Source organism: Pelophylax lessonae, assembly GCF_965119305.1.
Source record: "Pelophylax lessonae genome assembly, chromosome: 5".
NCBI lineage: Eukaryota > Metazoa > Chordata > Amphibia > Anura > Ranidae > Pelophylax > Pelophylax lessonae.
In genome coordinates, this window is record NC_138772.1 from 553,690,633 (window position 1) to 553,711,504 (window position 20,872).

Below are 20,872 nucleotides of genomic sequence, written 5' to 3' on the forward strand. Positions count from 1 at the left end.
CAGTTTTGGATTTGGCTGGGGTCAGTGTCACTACTGGTAGTAGTGACAGTCCACGGGCAGTCCAACTCCTCCAGGATGGAACATCAATACCTCCCATTGCCAGAAGGTTTGCTGTGTCTCCCAGCACAGTCTCAGGAGCATGGAGGAGATTCCAGGAGACAGGCAGTTACTCTAGGAGAGCTGGACAGGGCCATAGAAATTCCTTAACCCATCAGCAGGACCGGTATCTGCTCCTTTACGGAGGAACAGGATGAGCACTGCCAGAGCCCTACAAAATGACCTCCAGCAGCCACTGGTGTGAATGTCTCTGACCAAACAATCAGAAACAGACTTCATGAGGGTGGCCTGAGGGCCCGACGCCCCCTAGTGGGCCCTGTGCTCACTGCCTGGCACTGTGGAGCTCGATTGGCATTTGCATTGAACACCAGAATTGGCAGCTCCACCACTGGCGCCCTGTGCTTTCCACAGATGAGAGCAGGTTCACCCTGAGCACATGTGACAGACGTGAAAGAGTCTGGAGAAGCCTTGGAGAACGTTATGCTGCCTGTAACATCATTCAGCATGACCGGTTTGGTGGTGGGTCAGTGATGGTCTGGGAAGGCAAATCCATGGAGGGACGCACAGACCTCTACAGGCTAGACAATGGCACCCTGACTGCCATTAGGTATTGGGATGAAATCCTTGGACCCATTGTCAGACCCTACGCTGGTGCAGGGGGTCCTGGGTTCCTCCTGGTGCACAACAATGCCCAGCCTTGTGTGGTGAGAGTATGCAGCCAGTTCCTGGAGGATGAAGGAGTTGATAACATTGAATGGCCCCCACACTCGCCTGACCTAAATCTAATAGATCACCTCTGGGACATTATGTTTCGGTCCATCCGATGCCGCCAGGTTGCACCTCAGTTTGTTCAGGAGCTCAGTGATGCCCTGGTCCAGATCTGGGAGGAAATTCCCCAGGACACCATCTGTCGTCTCATTAAGAGCATCACCCGACGTTGTCAGTCATGCATACAAGTACAGGGAGGCCATAAACACTACTGAGGACCATTCTGAGTTGCTGCAATGAAACTTCAGCAAAATGGACTCGCCTGCTCCAATATTGTATAATTTTGATTTTCAGGATGTCTTTGAATTCAGCCCTCTGTAGGGTGATAATTTTCATTTCCATCAAACAATCTGTCATCCTTTCCTTCCTAACACATTACCCAGTCCATACCAGTATAGATCCTAACACATTACCCAGTCCATACAAGTATAGATCCTAACACATCACCCAGTCCATACCAGTATAGATCCTAACACATTACCCAGTCCATACCAGTATAGATCCTAACACATTACCCAGTCCATACCAGTATAGATCCTAACACATTACCCAGTCCATACCAGTATAGATCCTAACACATTACCCAGTCTATACCAGTATAGATCTTATCACATTACCCAGTCTATACCAGTATAGATCCTAACACATTACCCAGTCTATACCAGTATAGATCCTAATACATTACCCAGTCCATACCAGTATAGATCCTAACACATTACCCAGTCTATACCAGTATAGATCCTAATACATTACCCAGTCCATACCAGTATAGATCTCAACCCATTACCCAGTCCTTACCGGCATAGATCCTAACCCATTACCCAGTCCATACCAGTATAGATCCTAATACATTACCTAGTCCATTCCAGTATAGATCCTAACACATTACCCAGTCCATACCAGTATAGATCCTAACACGTTACCCAGTCCATACCAGTATAGATCCCAATACATTACCCAGTCCATACCAGTATAGATCCTAACACATTACCCAGTCCATACCAGTATAGATCCTAACACATTACCCAGTCCATACCAGTATAGATCCTAACATATTACCCAGTCCATACCAGTATAGATCCTAACACATTACCCAGTCCATACCAGTATAGATCCTAACACATTACCCAGTCCATACCAGTACCAGTATAGATCTCAACCCATTACCCAGTCCTTACCAGCATAGATCCTAACCCATTACCCAGTCCTTACCGGCATAGATCCTAACCCATTACCCAGTCCATACCAGTATAGATCCTAACACATTTCCCATGCTTACCCGCCTAAGTATAAATCCCCCTTCTCCCAGGACAAATCTGCTCCCCTCCTGAAATCTCTTCTCCCAGCACAAATCTTTGCCCCCCTCCATCCCCCCTCTTAGCTCAAATATTATCTCTCCCCATATCTATCAAGCACACATCCCCCCTCCCCTTCAGCACAAACCCTCTACTCCTCAAATCCCCCCTCCCCCCCCAAATACACATCCTCCCCTCCCCTTGTAGCACAACCCCCTCCCAAATTTCCCCACCTAGTACGAATACCCCCAATTATCCATATTTGCAAAAATCCCCCCCCCCCAAAACAATCAACATACCACCTCTTCTAGCACAAAACCCCCCCAAATTCACCCAAGTCCTCTTTCACCATCCCCCTCCCAACACAAATCCTCCCCAAATCACCTTTACTAGCACTCCCCCCCAAATTTCTCCTCTTAATACAATTCTTACCCCCTAATGCCCCCCAAATTCCCCCACCCAACACAAATCTCCTCCTCCCAACTCCTTGTGGCGCTCCCCCATCTCACATAATAGCACAGTGCCCAGGGCCCACCCCTTGTCTCGGCCCTGCATCTGAGCACCACAAGCCAAAAACACTATTTCATTCATTTTTAATAAACCGAACTCCCCCATCCATCCAAGAGTGTAGATCCAGCACAGGAAAGGGTCTCCAAAGCCTCTGTGTTGCAAAGCTGCTCTAAGGTACGAACACAACAACACGCCGAATGTCAAATGATAACAGCCTCAGTTGCTGTTGAACCCGATGTGATCTCTGCAAGTAGACAGCTGACCCGTATAGAGGTCATAAAAGGCTAAACCCGATGATCACTACGAGGGATTACACGGCATTACCATCCAGATTGTCACCTATTTGTTTTGAGACTCAGACACTTTCTCATAGGATGAGGTTACCTAGGGGTGCTTGGACTGAGCTGTAGACATGTGCAGTTTGTTTAAATCTGAAAAAATATTCGTACAAACTTTACGTTATTCAGGGATTCGGATATATCCAAATCCCCGAATTACAGTACAAACAAATTTTAGTGAATTTCCAGAATCACAAGGAACTTTGTACGAACAGTTTGGGGGTGGCCGCTTCCTGTTCCAACATGACTGCACACCAGTAGAGTGGAGACTGCGAGTCAGGCCTTCTCGTCCAACATCAGTGCCTGACCTAAAAAATGCGCTTCTGGAAGAATGGTCTATAACGGAACCGCTGACCCACACTGTACTTGTGGTCTTCCGTCAGTATACGGCTTCCTTGCAGTCATGAATATATATCCCAGCTGCCCCCATACAAAGCTAGCCAACAACTTAGCTCGTACAAGTTTTGGAGCCTTCTCCTTTATTGAACAGTTTCACACTCAATTTATACACACATGAGCACATCCCCCTCCTGATCAAATTACTACACACAGGTCAGGGGTTGCCTGATTACATTATCCTATGCAGATGAAATTGTATACAGAAACAGAGTTAACCTGAACTAATTATCTGGCCATCTGGACAGAACAATGTGAGGTCATTAACATTTAACAATGGGACAGGCAGACTCAACACAATCCACACCCCAGCTCAATAGATAGAGTGCGAGTTTGCGCATGCGCATATTTATTTGCCAGTGTCCAATTCTTACCAGCACGAAACGGAATATGTTTTAGCTTGTGCCCAGAAGTTCCTCCAGAGGAATTATCCTGTTTGCTGGCATGCGCACCCTGACAGGAGCATTCCTTAGGTGGAGCATGATATGCATTATAAAGCAAAGGGAGCAAGAGGTTAGAATATTCTTGAAATATGTGGCTGTGTAGCTCCTGTTTTTAATTCGGCTTTCAGTGTTTTCTAGAAAGCTGGACTTTAGAAGGGACAATAAGAAGTTTCAAAAGATGTTTTTGGAATGTTGGGGTCATGGCCAGGACAAGGGGTAGACAGGAGGAACAGTTGCCCTGGGCGCAGTGAAGCAATGGGGCAAAAAATGCAGGGTGGTACACCCATTCTACGGCATTTATTATTAGTAGGGAGGGGGGCGCAATTCTGCATCCTTGCCCTGGGCGCTGAATGACCCTGTCCCACTACTGGTTGGGGTCCTCCTGGGTTTTTATGTGCCCCCACTAACCTGATTTATTCCCAGATCACATGGTGCACACAGAACCTCTGACTTGTGCTTTTGCTTTCAGGTACAATAATGTGCTATGGACAGACGGGTGCAGGGAAAACACACACCATCACTGGGACAACCGAGAACTACACACATCGAGGAATCATCCCCAGAGCCCTACAGCAGGTATTGCATTCCCCATGTGCGGGATTTATAGAGATGATCCCTGAGAGAACTCATTATCACTCAAAGCTTCCTTGTTGTATTGTCAATGTGGGTCCTAACACATTCTTTTAGATCCGCTACTAGACATTAAGATTACATAGTAAAATATACATGTGTATGAAGCACTGCCCCCTCATGGACCGTTGGATAACACACTTTCGGGTCCCCCTGGGTTACCGTTAGCAACTCTGGTATTCACAATTTAACACTTTTCTTCTTGGCTCAGTCAATGATCAGTCCAGGGGTATGTAGTTGTTTTTGGTGTTGTATTTTAAATAGGGATGGGAGAAGGGAATAGTGGGATACTCCAAATCAACTATTCACAAGATATAAGGACTCCTATCTGGATGCAGCCAGGCTTCTGATTCACACTGCCGTTAGGGGAATTTGGGTTAAGTCTCTATCCAGAAGACTTGATGAACTAATTCTCTTCAGGATATTCTCCTAGTATCCCCTTTCACTTGACACACTGACACCCGTCCTCTGACTATCCTACTCTGGGGTGACCCCCCTCAGGTCAGGCCCCTTGACACAATCCCCTGTACTCACTATACTGTTTTTTCGAGGGTCTATAGTGTCTCTACCCCGTCTAGTCAGTTCTCCTGGACCTCTGGGTTCAGTTCCTTTCCTTGATCCCCAGGCCGACCGCCTGCGACCACGTGCCACCACTACAGAGGAGGAGGCAGACGCCCCCCCCCCCCCTCCGGGACTCTGCTCACCAGCTAAAGACCCCGCAGCACATGTGCTCCTGGCTTTTATACAGTATCCCACAATGCACCGAGACAGCCGATCTCTGCCAATCACCGGGACTGTATTAACCACTTAAGCCCTGGAGGATTTGGCTGCTCAAAGACCAGGGCCTATTTTGCGATTCGGCACTGCGTGACTTTAATGGACAATTGCGTGGTCGTGCGACGCTGTACCCAAATAAAATTGACGTCCTTTTTTTCCCACAAACAGAGCTTTCTTTTGGTGGTATTTGATCACCTGTGCGATTTTTATTTTTTGCGCTATAAACAAAAAAAGAGCGACAATTTTGAAAAAATAACAATATTTTTCACATTTTTTTATATGAAATTCCCCCCCAAAAAAATGTAAAAATCAAAATTTTTTAACATTTTAGGCCAATTTGTTTTCTGCTACATATTTATGGTAAAAAAAATCGCAATAAGCGTATTTTGATTGGTTTGCACAAAATTTATTGCGTTTACTAACTAAGGGAAAGATTTATGTGATTTTTATTGTTTTTTTTTTTTAACGAGTAATGGCGGCGATCTGCGTTTTTTTTTTTTTTTTTTTGCGGGACTGCGACATTGCGGCGGACAGATCGGACCCCTGACTGACATTTTTGACACTTTTGGGGGTACCAGTGAAATTACTACAGTAATCAGTGCTATACATATGCACTGTTACTGTAAAAATGACACTGGCAGGGAAGGGGTTAACTTTATTGGAGATCCAGGGGTTAAGTGTGTCCCTAGGGGCGTGCTTCTAACTGTCAAGGGGCGTGGCTTTTGATGTAACCACAGAGACATGCGATCCTACATATCAGGATTGTATGATTTCTGCAGTTACACCAGGGAGAATGACAGACGGCTTTGTTAACATCAGCCGCCTGCCTTTCTCCCTCTCCAATGGGAGAGCGCGAGTGGCCGGCGGACATCGGAGCCTACGGTCACTCGCGCGGGGATGGCCGTGAACGAGCGGGGGCGGGAGCGCGCCTCCGGCGGCGCGCGCTTGCCCCCTACAGGCTCCTGGGCGAGCGATGTAGTACTACGTCGCTTTGCCCAGGAGGGGCTGACTGCCGCAGTAAATGTACTTGCGGCGGTCGTCAAGCGGTTAAAGCCTGTGCACCCATTGGTCAGGTTTCTTCCCCCACTGTCCAACATGCCTCCGTATTGGACCAGTGTAAAACACTATCTAGACCCAATGAATCACACACTGAGCACGATGAGCAGACCTAACTCACAGATCCTGCTCTCAGAGGTAGGCAGAGAACAATATAGATTTGCTGCTGCTCCTCTGATAGGCAGACAGAGCCAAAAACTATACTCTCTCACTAGCACCTACCTAAGAGGGTGCTACACTCACCCCCCGCCAAACCGAGCCATGTCCTCACTAGCACCTACCTAAGAGGGTGCTACACTCACCCCCCACCAAACCGAGCCATGTCCTCACTAGCACCTACCTAAGAGGGTGCTACACTCACCCCCCACCAAACCGAGCCATGTCCTCACTAGAACCTACCTAGGAGGGTGCTACACTCACCCCCCACCAAACCGAGCCATGTCCTCACTAGCACCTACCTAGGAGGGTGTTACATGTAAAACATGACATGAATAATGTATTCTAGAAGAAAATGTGTGTCTTTATTATTTTAGACATTTGTTTGGGGAGAGATTACAAATTTCCCCGTGTTTTATTCTTCTAAAAATACTGCAAGATTGTGAAAATAGTTGGAAATGTTCTGACCCTGCAAGCAAATTGGGCAAACCCTAATGTGAAGCCTCCCAGCCTGACTGAACCCCTAGTGGTCCTTGGTCCTATGACTGCAAGGCCTGGAAAAGTCTTACTCTAAGCTTAGCCTAAGTCAGATCCAGAATGACCCTGGTAATGCTTCATGAGAAGATCAAGACTAGACTTTCAGATACAATGCCAACATTTTTGGTGATCTGGCAACCCTGGGTAGACCAGTTTCTTCCCCCTGACCTCAGCACACAGTTGCTCCACCAGTCTTCACCTCCTCCCTTGATAACCTTCCATGGCTTCCAATCTCTATGCTAATGACACCCAAATCTATCTCTTTACTCCTCACCTCCAGGGCTGGTGCAAGGATTTTTGATACCCTAGGCAAAACCTAATTTTGTGCCCCTTTGGCCCCACCCCTGACTCCACCCCCCTTTGCCCTGCCCATGTATACGGTGGTGGTAGCAGGGGTCAGGAGTGTGTAATGCACAGAATGCAGGGGTCTGCATTTTTTTTACTACATTCTTTTACTACATAAAGTGTGCAGGGTTGCAGGGTGTGCAACATAAAGAGTGTGAGGTGCGCTACGTACTGAGTGCAGGGTTGCGAGACGCGCTATGTACTGAGTGCAGGGTTGCGCTACAAAAATAGGGCAGGGTTACGGGGTGCACTATGTACTGAGTGCAGGGTTGTGGGGAGCGCTATATACTGAGTGCAGGGTTGTGGGGTGCGCTATATACTGAGTGCAGGGTTGAGGGGTGCACTACTTACAGAGTGCATGGTTGAGGGGTGCGCTGTGTACATAGTGCAGGGTTGTGGGGTGCGCTATATACTGAGTGCAGGGTTGAGGAGTGCGCTATATACTGAGTGCAGGGTTAAGGGGTGCACTACGTACAGAGTGCATGGTTGAGGGGTGCGCTATGTAACTATGTACAGAGTGCAGGGATGCGGGGTGCGCTACATAAAGAGTGCAGGGGAGGAGGGAGGAGGGGGGGAAGTGAAGTGAGAGAGACCCCTACCCCTGTCTGCAGTCCTTGTCTGGTACAGTACCTTCCATGCTAGCAGTGGGCAGGGCCTGTTCTTGTAGTTGGGTGAGGGCAGGAGCTTCTCCTTCCAGAGTTTCTGTTTGCAGGCAGATGCAGCTGTCCCTGGCTGCCTGCACCTCCCATCTATCCTCGTTCTCTAGCCCCGGTCAGCCTGTCTATAGTTCCTCAAAGGTCTTTGGGGCTCTTCTCCCTCCAGCCTGGAGGGCTGCAGGGTACCCTCGCTGATCTTCGTCCCCGCCGCCTCCTGAAACCGGGTGCTGTCCTGTTTTCTGCACCTGCTGCAACCTGACTCTCCATGCTCACCCAGGGCAGCACACAATTGGTCAGTCTGCCCCTGCGCCACAGAGTGCCAGTGGAAGGAGGTGGGGTCGCCAGTGCCCAAAGGGAGAAGTGTGTAGCGTCAGCTGAAAAAAAGCCCTGCTGGTGCCCGCGCCAAGTGCTAGAATGGCTTGGGCAGTTGGGAGCTATGCCCGCACCCCCATAGCAATGCCACTGAGTGCCCCCAATTTATGTGCGCTCTAGACCTGCGCCTACCTTGCCTATAGGTACCGCTGGCCCTGCTCACCTCACCCCTTCAGTCTCCTCTTGCATCAGTAACTGACATATTGTCAGGGTCTTGTCTGAACCTGTGCCATCTATGGTCTCTGGCTGTAGCTCTTCTCGCTGTGCCACCTGAGATTCTGGTAAACTCCCTGTCTAATCTCTTAAGAAAATTTCGGCTTGTATATTGTGACCCTTGAACTCCTTGCTCCTCCCATATCTTGCCGATATCTTGCTCCTTTGTGTACCTGCAGAGGTCCTTATCTCCACTACCATTCGTTACCGACCATTGGCTTGTTTCTGGACTACGCTTCTGCTTGATCCCAACCTGCAACCACTTGGTACTGACCTTTTGGCATGTTCCTTGACTCCACTTCTGCTTGATCCCATCCTACAGCTATTCGTTACTGACCTTTGACTTGTTTACTGACTACACTGCTGCTTGATCCAAACCTGCAACCGCTCGTTACTGACCTTTGGATTGTTTACTGACTAGACTACTGCTTGATCCCAACCTGCAACCGCTCGTTCCTGACCTTTGACTTGTTTACTGACCACACTACTGCTTGATCCAAACCTGCAACCGCTCGTTCCTGACCTTTGACTTGTTTACTGACCACACTACTGCTTGATCCAAACCTGCAACTGCTCGTTACTGACCTTTGGATTGTTCCTCAAATACGCTTTTGCTTGATCCCAACCTGCAAGCACTTGTTACTGACCTTTGGCTTGTTCCTTGACTACACTTCTGCTTGATCCCAACCTGCAACCTCTTATTACAGACCTTTGGCTTATTCCTCAAATACGCTTCTGCTTGATCCCAACCTGCAACAACTTGTTACCCACCTTTGGCTTATTTACTGACTATGCTTCTGCTTGAGCCCAACCTGCTCAAGCATGTATAGTTTTTTTTTTTTTTTACAATTTTCGCTTTTTTTTTTTTCCCCTTTTTATAGCGCAAAAAAAAACAAAAAAAAACGCAGAGGTGATTAAATACCACGAAAAGAAAGCTCTTTTTGTATGGAAAAATGACATAAATGTATTTTGGGTACAGCGTTGTATGACCGCGCAATTGTCAGTTTAAGTAACGCAGTGCCGTTTCGCAAAAAATGGCCTGGTCATGAAGGGGGGTAAATCTTCCAGGGTTGAAGTGAATAACTACGTGGATAAAGAGGATTTTCATGTCTCACTCAGGTCTTCAAAGAGATTGGAGAGCAAAGTGACAACTCGGTGACTGTGAGGGTTTCCTATCTGGAGATCTACAATGAAACCCTGTTTGACCTCCTGTCCACATTACCCGAGGTGCCCGCTTCTGACACCCATATGGCCATAGTGGATGACCCACATGGGGTGTCCGTCAAAGGTTTATCTGTCCACCATGTTCCCAGCGAGGAGCACGCGCTGAATCTGCTGTTTGAGGTAAGGAACGTGTTTTCTGTTACGTTGTAAGAAAACTTCATTTGGGGCAACAGCAACCGATGGGACTTTTCTAGAGATGGAGGCCCTGAGGATTGCGCTTTATTGGTGGAGAAGTGACTCTCCACAGAACTTCAGACTTGTTTGCTCCTTGAAAATGCCAATCACTCAAAAGCAGGGTTCTCCATCATTGGTATTATGGGAGGAATAGTGTCCCATCATTGGTATTATGGGAGGAATAGTGTCCCATCATTGGGGTCGGTGGGAGGAATAGTGCCCCATCATTGGTGTCAGTGGGAGGAATAGTGTCCCATCATTGGTGTCAGTGGGAGGAATAGTGTCCCATCATTGGTGTCAGTGGGAAGAATAGTGCCCCATCATGGGTGTCAGTGGGAGGAATAGTGCGCCATCATTGGTGTCAGTGGGAGGAATAGTGCCCCATCATTGGTGTCAGTGGGAGGAATATTGTCCCATCATTGGTGTCAGTGGGAGGAATAGTGCCCCATCATTGGTGTCAGTGGGAGGAATAGGGCCCCATCATTGGTGTCAGTGGGAGGAATAGTGCCCCATCATTGGTGTCAGTGGGATGAATAGCCCCCCGTCATTGGTGTCAGTGGGAGGAATAGTGCCCCATCATTGGTATCAGTGGGACGAATAGTGCCCCATTATTGGTGTCAGTGGGAGGAATAGTGCCCCATCATTGGTGTCAGTGGGAGGAATAGTGCCCCATCATTGGTGTCAGTGGGAGGAATATTGTCCCATCATTGGTGTCAGTGGGAGGAATAGTGCCCCATCGTTGGTGTCAGTGGGAGAAATAGTGCCCCATCATTGGTGTCGGTGGGACATAATGTACAATGTAAATAGGTGGGAATGGGCCCATAATGTATATAGGTGTGAACGGGCCCATAATGTACATAGGTGGGAATGGGCCCATAATGTATATAGGTGTGAACGGGCCCATAATATACATAGGTGTGAACGGGCCCATAATGTATATAGGTGTGAACGGGCCCATAATGTACATAGGTGTGAACGGCCCATAATATACATAGGTGTGAACGGGCCCATAATGTACAGAGGTGTGAAAGGCCCATAATATACATAGGTGTGAACGGGCCCATAATGTACATAGGTGTGAAAGGCCCATAATATACATAGGTGTGAACGGGCCCATAATGTACATAGGTGTGAATGGGCCCATAATGTACATAGGTGTGAACGGCCCATAATGTACATAGGTGTGAAGGGGCCCATAATGTACATAGGTGTGAAGGGGCCCATAATGTACATAGGTGTGAATGGGCCCATAATGTACATAGGTGTGAATGGGCCCATAATGTACATAGGTGTGAATGTGCCCATAATGTACATAGGTGTGAACGGGCCCATAATGTGCATAGGTGTGAACGGCCCATAATGTACATAGGTGTGAACGGCCCATAATATACATAGGTGTGAACGGGCCCATAATGTACATAGGTGTGAACGGGCCCATAATGTAGATAGGTGTGAATGGGCCCATAATGTATATAGGTGTGAACGGGCCCATAATGTACATAGGTGTGAATGGCCCATAATGTATATAGGTGTGTATGGGCCCATAATGTACATAGGTGTGAACGGGCCCATAATGTATATAGGTGTGAACGGGCCCATAATGTACATAGGTGTGAACGGACCCATAATGTATATAGGTGTGTATGGGCCCATAATGTTACATAGGTGTGAACGGGCCCATAATGTACATAAGTGTGAACGGGCCCATAATGTACATAGGTGTGAACGGGCCCATAATGTATATAGGTGTGAACGGGCCCATAATGTACATAGGTGTGAATGGCCCATAATGTATATAGGTGTGTATGGGCCCATAATGTACATAGGTGTGAATGGGCCATAATGTATATAGGTGTGTATGGGCCCATAATGTACATAGGTGTGTATGGGCCCATAATGTATATAGGTGTGTATGGGCCCATAATGTATATAGGTGTGTATGGGCCCATAATGTATATAGGTGTGTATGGGCCCATAATGTACATAGGTGTGAACGGGCCCATAATGTACATAGGTGTGAACGGGCCCATAATGTACATAGGTGTGAACGGGCCCATAATGTATATAGGTGTGAACGGGCCCATAATGTACATAGGTGTGAACGGACCCATAATGTATATAGGTGTGTATGGGCCTATAATGTTACATAGGTGTGAACGGGCCCATAATGTACATAGGTGTGAACGGGCCCATAATGTACATAGGTGTGAACGGGCCCATAATGTATATAGGTGTGTATGGGCCCATAATGTATATAGGTGTGAACGGACCCATAATGTACATAGGTGTGAACGGACCCATAATGTACATAGGTGTGAACAGGCCCATAATGTACATAGGTGTGAACGGGCCCATAATGTACATAGGTGTCTATCTCTTGCCTGACCCATACTATACATATCAACAGCTGAGAGATCAGAAAACTGCTGATTGTTTTTTCTTCATTAATCTCCACTAGGGGGAGACAAACCGGATCATAGGATCGCACATCCTGAATAAAAATTCTTCCCGGTCGCACTGTATATTCACCATACATCTGGAGGTGAGTTCTTGTCACTTACAGGACGTGTTGTATGACACAAAGGGGGGTTTTTACTAAAACTGGTGCACACAGAATCTGGTGCAGCTGTGCATAGTAACCAATCAGCTTCTAGTTTGTATTGACAATGCCTAATTGAACAAACTGAAGTCTGAAGCTGATTGGCTACTATGCACAACTGCACCATATTCTGTGTGCACCGGCTTTAGTAAATCTCCCCCCATAGTATCCTGAGTACGCCTTGATACATGAAACCATTACTGACTCCATCATTGAATGTTTTCCTTTATGTGAAATGAGGAGCAGAACCCATGGAAGTGTTTTCTTCCTTCATTCAGTAAATCACAAAATATTCATCACAGTCCCAGAGAACTACATACAGGCCAAGATATTGAGGAAGACAATTTGACCAAAAAATGAAACTTTAACACAGGACAGTATCTCACAAAAGTAAGTACACCCCTCACATTTTTGTAAATATTTTATTCTATCTTTTCATGTGACAACACTGAAGAAATGACACTTTGCTACAATGTAAAGTAGTGAGTGTACAGCTTGTATAACAGTGTAAATTTGCTGTCCCCTCAAAATAACTCAACACACAGCCATTAATGTCTAAACCGCTGGCAACAAAAGTGAGTGACAATCTCCAAATTGGGCCCAATTAGCCATTTTCCCTCCCCGGTGTCATGTGACTCGTTAGTGTTACAAGGTCTCAGTTGTGAATGGGGAGCAGGTGTGTTAAATTTGGTGTTATCGCTCTCACTCTCTCATACTGGTCACTGGAAGTTCTACATGGCACCTCATGGCAAAGAACTCTCTGAGGATCAGAAAAAAAGAATTGTTGCTCTACATAAAGATGGCCTAGGCTATAAGAAGATTGCCAAGACCCTGAAACTGAGCTGCAGTACAGTGGCCAAGACCATACAGCGGTTTAACAGGACAGGTTCCACTCAGAACAGGCCTCACCATGGTCAACCAAAAAAGTTGAGTGCACGTGCTCATCGTCATATCCAGAGGTTGTCTTTGGGATAAAGACGTATAAGTGCTGCCAGCATTGCTGCAGAGGTTGAAGGGGTGGGGGGTCAGCCTGTCAGTGCTCAGACCATACGCCGCACACTGCATCAAATTGGTCTGCATGGCTGTTGTCCCAGAAGGAAGCCTCTTCTAAAGATGATGTACAAAAAAGGCTGCAAACAGTTTGCTGAAGACAATCAGACTAAGGACATGGATTACTGGAACCATCTCCTGTGGTCTGATGAGACCAAGATAAACTTATTTGGTTCAGATGGTGTCAAGCGTGTGTGGCGGCAACCGGGTGAGGAGTACAAAGACAAGTGTGTCTTCCTACAGCCAAGCATGGGGGTGGGAGTGTCATGGTCTGGGGCTGCATGAGTGCTGCCGGCACTGGGGAGCTACAGATCATTGAGGAACCATGAATGCCAACATGTACTGTGACATACTGAAGCAGAGCATGATCCCCTCCCTTCAGAGACTGGGCTGCAGGGCAGTATTCCAACATAACGACCCCAAACACACCTCCAAGATGACCACTGCCTTGCTAAAGAAGCTGAGGGTAAAGGTGATGGACTGGCCAAGCATGTCTCCAGACCTAAACCCTATTGAGCATCTGTGGGGAATCCTCAAACAGAAGGTGGAGGAGCGCAAGGTCTCTAACATCCACCAGCTCTGTGATGTCATCATGGAGGAGTGGAAGAGGACTCCAGTGGCAACCTGTGAAGCTCTGGTGAACTCCATGCCCAAGAGGGTTAAGGCAGTGCTGGAAAATAATGGCGGCCACACAAAATATTGACACTTTGGGCCCAATTTGGACATTTTCAATTAGGGGTGTACTCACTTTTGTTGCCAGCGGTTTAGACATTAATGGCTGTGTGTTTAGTTATTTTGAGGAGACAGCAAATTTACACTGTTATACAAGCTGTACACTCACTACTTTACATTGTAGCAAAGTGTCATTTCTTCAGTGTTGTCACATGAAAAGATAGAATAAAATATTTACAGAAATGTGAGGGGTGTACTTACTTTTGTGAGATACTGTATGTTAAGAAAATACAGCATTAGGACCACCATGGAGCTGTCACTGATAAACATGTTAAACAAATTACAGGGACTATTTGTTGCACAGCAAGGTTTGTTATAAGTAGACCCCATTGTGATTTCTGCATATTCTTTCCTCCAGTCTCATTCCAGGACGTTATCCAATGCGAAGTTCACGGTGTCAAAGATTAACCTGGTGGACCTGGCGGGTTCTGAGAGATTGGGGAAAACCGGGGTGAGTATGGGAATGGGTTTTGCAGATGTGACAATATTACAAGAGAATAAAAGTCTGTTTTGGCTTCCGAGGTCACCCGTCCTGACCCCGCCCCTGTCTGATGCCATATATTAAAGTCAGGCTGTGATTGGCCCCTATACGGCCACTCTAAGGAATGGCCATTAGCAGGGCCGGGACAAGGTGGTGGGCAGGAGGGTCGGCTGCCCTGGGTACTGTGGTATCATGTGATGTTCGGGGGCACTACAAGGAGATTAGGAGGAGGGAATTTGTGTTGGGAGGGGAAAAAGGTAAGAATTGTTCTAGGAGAGGAAATTTGGGGAAGTGTGCTAGGAGTGGTGATTTATTGTGGGGGGGGGGGGGGGGGAATTTGTGTTGAGAAGGCGGATGGGGTAAAGAGGATTTGTGCTAGGATGGGGGATTTGAGAGGTAAAATGGGGGGGGGGGGGGGCTGAGGGGATTTGTGTTAGGAGGGTAAAAAATTTTTTGGGGAGGGGATTTGTGCTGGGAAGAGGGGATTTGGAGTGGGTGGGGGAGAGGATTTATGTTGGGAGGGGGGATTTGGGGGGGGGGGGGGTCAGCAGGAGGTAAGAATTGTTCTAGGAGAGAAAATTTGGGGAGGTGTGCTAGAAGAGATGATTTGGGGGGATTTGTGTTGAAAAGGGAGATAGGGGAAGAGGAATTGTGCTAGGATGGGGGATTTGGGAGGTTTATGCTAGAAAGGGTAATATGGGGGGGCTGAGGGGATTTGTGTTTGGAGGGGAGTTTTTTTTGGGGGGAGGAGGGGGATTTATGCTAGTAGGGGTGATCCGATGGCATTTGTGCTCGGAGTGGGGAATGAGGGTGGGGAATTTGGGCTTGAAAGGGGGGATTTGGAGTGGGGGGGATTTGTGTTGGGAGGGGGGATTTGGGGGGGGGCAGCAGGAGGTAAAAATTATTCTAGAAGATGAAATTTGGGGAGGTGTGCTAGAAGTGATGATTTGGGGAGGGGGGCAGTTGTTTTGAAAAGGGAGATTGGGGAATAGGATTTGTGCTGGGATGGGGGATTTGGAAGGTTTGTGTTAGGAAAGGTAATGGGGGGGGGGGGGGTGGCTGAGGGGATTTGTGTTAGGAGGGGAAATTTTTTTTGGGAGGTGGATTCATTCTAGTAGTTATGATCCGAGGGCATTTGCGCTGGGAGGGCATTTGTGTAGAAGAAAAGATGAAAAATACTGACAAACGAGTTCTTGATAAAAGCATATCACATAAGGAACGCAGTCCTCAACATAGGGATCCGAGGGTGAGTCGTCCCCTGAATTCGTGAAGACTAACGCGTTTCGAAGGCTTAGCCTCTCCCTCCAGATGACACGTGTAAAGTGACTTGTGATTCTTTCTGTAAGGGTCCATGTACACAGGACGCTGGAAATGGTCGTTTAGGAGCAGTTGGGCGTTTTTTTAAGAAGCCCCTGAACCCATCTACATTTTATCTTATCTGTCCATGTACACCAGGTCGTTTACAGTCATTTGCAGGCAGTTGCGTTCAGGGACTTTTTTTAGAACGCAATTATTTGCGTTCAAACGTGTGTTTCCCGGCGTTTCAAACGCACAAACGCGTCCGAACGCGTCTGAACGCGCCCGAACGCGTCTGAACGCGATGACCTGCGTTTAGCGTTCGCGTTTTTCCATTTTAAAGGGGAATAATTTTTTTGACCTCTAGGAACGCTTCTAAACGCAAACGCCCGCAAACGCCGCTAAACGCCCGCTAAACGCGGGTACAAACGCGACCGAACGGACGTTTCAAACGTCCTAAAAATTTCAGCATTCAAAGGGACTTTTAACAACGTCCCGTGTACATGGAGCCTAACTCTGTATTTCTTTTTCCCGTCTCTCAGTCTGAAGGCCAGGTCCTGAAGGAAGCCACTTACATCAACAAGTCTCTGTCTTTCCTGGAACAAGCCATCATTGCGCTGGCCGACCGCCGCGACCACGTCCCGTTCAGGCAGAGCAAACTCACTCATGCCCTCAAGGACTCACTAGGTGAGATATGACGTCACAAGGACTATGTTGCACATTCATGGACAGATGCGCTTGAGGGCACTACCCAGCTTTTGGGACCCGGCAGAGACCTTCCTTACATCGGCCATGTATGTGAAGATGGCACAATTACCTTTCCTTCAAGGGCCCCTGTCCTTCAAAGGTGTTGGCATCTTCCCCTCAGTGCCAGACTTCAACCATCTTCATTGGCCTCTCATGTAGAGAGGGATTCTAATGGGGACGTTCATGTAAGGAGGACTCTAGTGGAGTGTCTCATGTAAGGGAAGACTCTGAGGGCTCTCATGTAAGGGGAGGGGGGTGGGAGTATGATGGGGGACTCCTGTGTAAGGGAAATGCAGAGCTGCAATGTAAATGATTCATTTTTTCTAAACAGGAGGAAACTGTAATACCGTGTTGGTGGCGAATGTGTACGGCGAGGTGGCTCAGATTGATGAAACTGTGAGTAATATCTGGTAGTCACACAGGTGGTAAGGCTTTATCTATAGATACATATAGACAAAACCAATGGCTAGGATACTGTAAACCATAATAGAGGATAACCAAGTCTGTTTGGTGCCTCTGGTCTCATCTGAAGAACTCCATCACACACACACTACAACCATGTGCAGTCCTGACCATGACCAGCACACCTGTATGGGCTTGGTAGACATCCTATTCCAAAACCATAACCATGACTATGACCCCATTCCAAAACCATGACTATGGCCCTTATTCCAAAACCATGACCATGACCCCATTCCAAAACCATGACCATGACCATGGCCCTTATTCTTAAACCATGACCATGACTATGACCCTATTCCATGACCATGGACCTTATTCTTAAACCATGACCATGACTATGACCCCATTCCAAAACCATGACCATGGCCCTTATTCCAAAACCATGACCATGACTATGACCCAATTCCAAAACCAGGACCACGACCCCATTCCAAAACCATGACCATGGCCCCATTCCAAAACCATGACCATGGCCCTTATTCCAAAACCATGACCATGACTATGACCCAATTCCAAAACCAGGACCACGACCCCATTCCAAAACCATGACCATGACCCCATTCCAAAACCATGACCATGGCCGTTATTCCAAAACCATGACCATGACTATGATCCCATTCCGAAATCATGACCATGACCCCATTACAAAACCATGACCCCATTCCGAAACAATGACCACGACCCCATTCCAAAACCATGACCATGACTATGACCCCATTCCAAAACCATGACCATGACTATGACCCCATTCCAAAACCATGACCCCATTTCAAAACCATGGCCACACAAATTTGCCCCTCATTCAAAAACCATGATCGTGAATATAGAGTTGGTCCACTTGGCAGCTATACCACCCTCCACTCTTCTGGGAAGGCGTTCCCCAAGATTTTTAAGTATCTGTGGGAATTTATGCCCATCGGTTCGGTCAGGCACTGATGTTGAATGAGAAAACCTGGATCAGAATCAGCATTCTGATTCATCCGAAATGTGTTTAGTGGGGTTGAGGTCAGGGCTCTGTGCAGGACACTCGAGTTCCTCCAGACAAAACTGGTCACACCATGTCTTTATGGAGCTGGCTTTGTACACAGGGGTACAGTCATCGTGAAGCAGAGAAGGGTCTTCACCAAACTGTTACCACAAGGTTGAACTGTTGGGCATTCTATTCCAAAACCATGACCAATATTATGGAGTTGCCCCCTTTGTGCCTATAACACTCCACTCTTTTAGGAAGGCTTTCCATATGATTTTGAGTGGTGTCTGTGGGAATTTGTGAGGTCAAGTATTGATGTTGGGTGAGAAGACCTGGCTCACACGTTGGACCTCACTATCGGTATTCCAATTCATCCCAAAGATCTTTAGTAGGGTTGAGGTCAGGGCTCTGTGCAGGACATTCCTCCACACCAAACTGGTCACACCATGTCTTTACGGAGCTGTCTTTGTACACAGGGCACAGTCATGCTGGAACAGAAAAAGGTCTTCACCAAACTTTAACCACAAGGTTGGAAGAGCACAATTGTCTACAATGGCATTGTATGTAATGTGCCCACGGGGAGGGCTCATCATTTCAAGTCCTGAGCTACTAGCCAGGCTTTAAGAGTTACTCACCACCAGTTCCCCCAACCAACCCCTACCCTGCCCCACCCCTAATCACACCCTCATAAATTATCTCATGAAATGACCCTGTTACAGTGCCTTGCGAAAGTATTCGGCTCCCTTGAACTTTGCAACCTTTTGCCACATTTCAGGCTTCAAACATAAAGATATAAAACTGAAATTTTTTTGTGAAGAATCAACAACAAGTGGGACACAATCATGAAGTGGAACGAAATTTATTGGATATTTCAATCTTTGTTAACAAATAAAAAACTGAAAAATTGGGCGTGCAAAATTATTCAGCCCCTTTACTTTCAGTGCAGCAAACTCTCTCCACAAGTTCAGTGAGGATCTCTGAATGATCCAATGTTGACCTAAATGACTAATGATGATAAATAGAATCCACCTGTGTGTAATCAAGTCTCCGTATAAATGCACCTGCACTGTGATAGTCTCAGAGGTCCGTTTAAAGCGCAGAGAGCATCATGAAGAACAAGGAACACACCAGGCAGGTCCGAGATACTGTTGTGGAGAAGTTCAAAGCCGGATTTGGATACAAAAAGATTTCCCAAGCTTTAAACATCCCAAGGAGCACTGTGCAAGCGATAATATTGAAATGGAAGGAGTATCAGACCACTGCAAATCTACGAAGACCTGGCCGTCCCTCTAAACTTTCAGCTCATAAAAGGAGAAGACTGATCAGAGATGCAGCCAAGAGGCCCATGATCACTCTGGATGAACTGCAGAGATCTACAGCTGAGGTGGGAGACTCTGTCCATAGGACAACAATCAGTCGTATACTGCACAAATCTGCCCTTTATGGAAGAGTGGAAAGAAGAAAGCCATTTCTTAAAGATATCCATAAAAAGTGTTGTTTAAAGTTTGCCACAAGCCACCTGGGAGACACCAAACATGTGGAAGAAGGGGCTCTGGTCAGATGAAACCAAAATCAAACTTTTTGGCAACAATGTAAAACGTTATGTTTGGCGTAAAAAAGCAACACAGCTCATCACCCTGAACACACCATCCCCACTGTCAAACATGGTGGTGGCAGCATCATGGTTTGGGCCTGCCTTTCTTCAGCAGGGACAGGGAAGATGGTTAAAATTGATGGGAAGATGGATGGAGCCAAATACAGGACCATTCTGGAAGAAAACCTGATGGAGTCTGCAAAAGACCTGAGACTGGGATGGAGATTTGTCTTCCAACAAGACAATGATCCAAAACATAAAGCAAAATCTACAATGGAATGGTTCACAAATAAACATATCCAGGTGTTAGAATGGCCAAGTCAAAGTCCAGACCTGAATCCAATCGAGAATCTGTGGAAAGAACTGAAAACTGCTGTTCACAAACGCTCTCCATCCCACCTCACTGAGCTCGAGCTGTTTTGCAAGGAGGAATCGGCAAAAATTTCAGTCTCTCGATGTGCAAAACTGATAGAGACATACCCCAAGCGACTTACAGCTGTAATCACAGCAAAAGGTGGCGCTACAAAGTATTAACTTAAGGGGGCTGAATAATTTTACACCCCCAATGTTTCAGTTTTTTATTTGTTAAAAAAGTTTGAAATATCCAATAAATTTCGTTCCACTTCATGATTGTGTCCCACTTGTTGTTGATTCTTCACAAAAAATTACAGTTTTATATCTTTATGTTTGAAGCCTGAAATGTGGCAAAAGGTCGCAAACTTCAAGGGGGCCGAATACTTTCGCAAGGCACTGTAAATGTTTTATGCAGAATTAAGTTACAAGAATAAATAGTAACCACTTGCCGACCAGTCGCCGTAGTTTTTCTGCGGCAGGTCGGCTCTGTTACGCGAAACGACGTACCTGTACGTCGTTTCGTGTAGCAGTTAGTGGGGGCTAGAGGGGGAGCCAATCAGTGGGTCCGGCGGAGGCGATGTCCACCGGGCACCCGTAATCGATTCCCGTGGAGACAGAACGGCGGTCTGCCGATGTAAAG

At 47.0% G+C, this 20,872-nt stretch overlaps 1 protein-coding gene across 1 annotated transcript in view; it reads left to right on the forward strand.

Annotated features, from left to right (window-relative positions):
- Positions 1-20,872, forward strand: part of KIF9 (kinesin family member 9) — a 74,073-nt gene that overhangs the window by 3,617 nt on the left and 49,584 nt on the right. The window contains exons 3-8 of the mRNA XM_082257953.1: positions 4,277-4,383; positions 9,669-9,893; positions 12,406-12,489; positions 14,687-14,779; positions 16,648-16,792; positions 17,184-17,248. Of these exons, the coding sequence (XP_082114079.1) occupies positions 4,277-4,383; positions 9,669-9,893; positions 12,406-12,489; positions 14,687-14,779; positions 16,648-16,792; positions 17,184-17,248 (719 nt within the window). The remainder of the gene's footprint in view (positions 1-4,276; positions 4,384-9,668; positions 9,894-12,405; positions 12,490-14,686; positions 14,780-16,647; positions 16,793-17,183; positions 17,249-20,872) is intronic.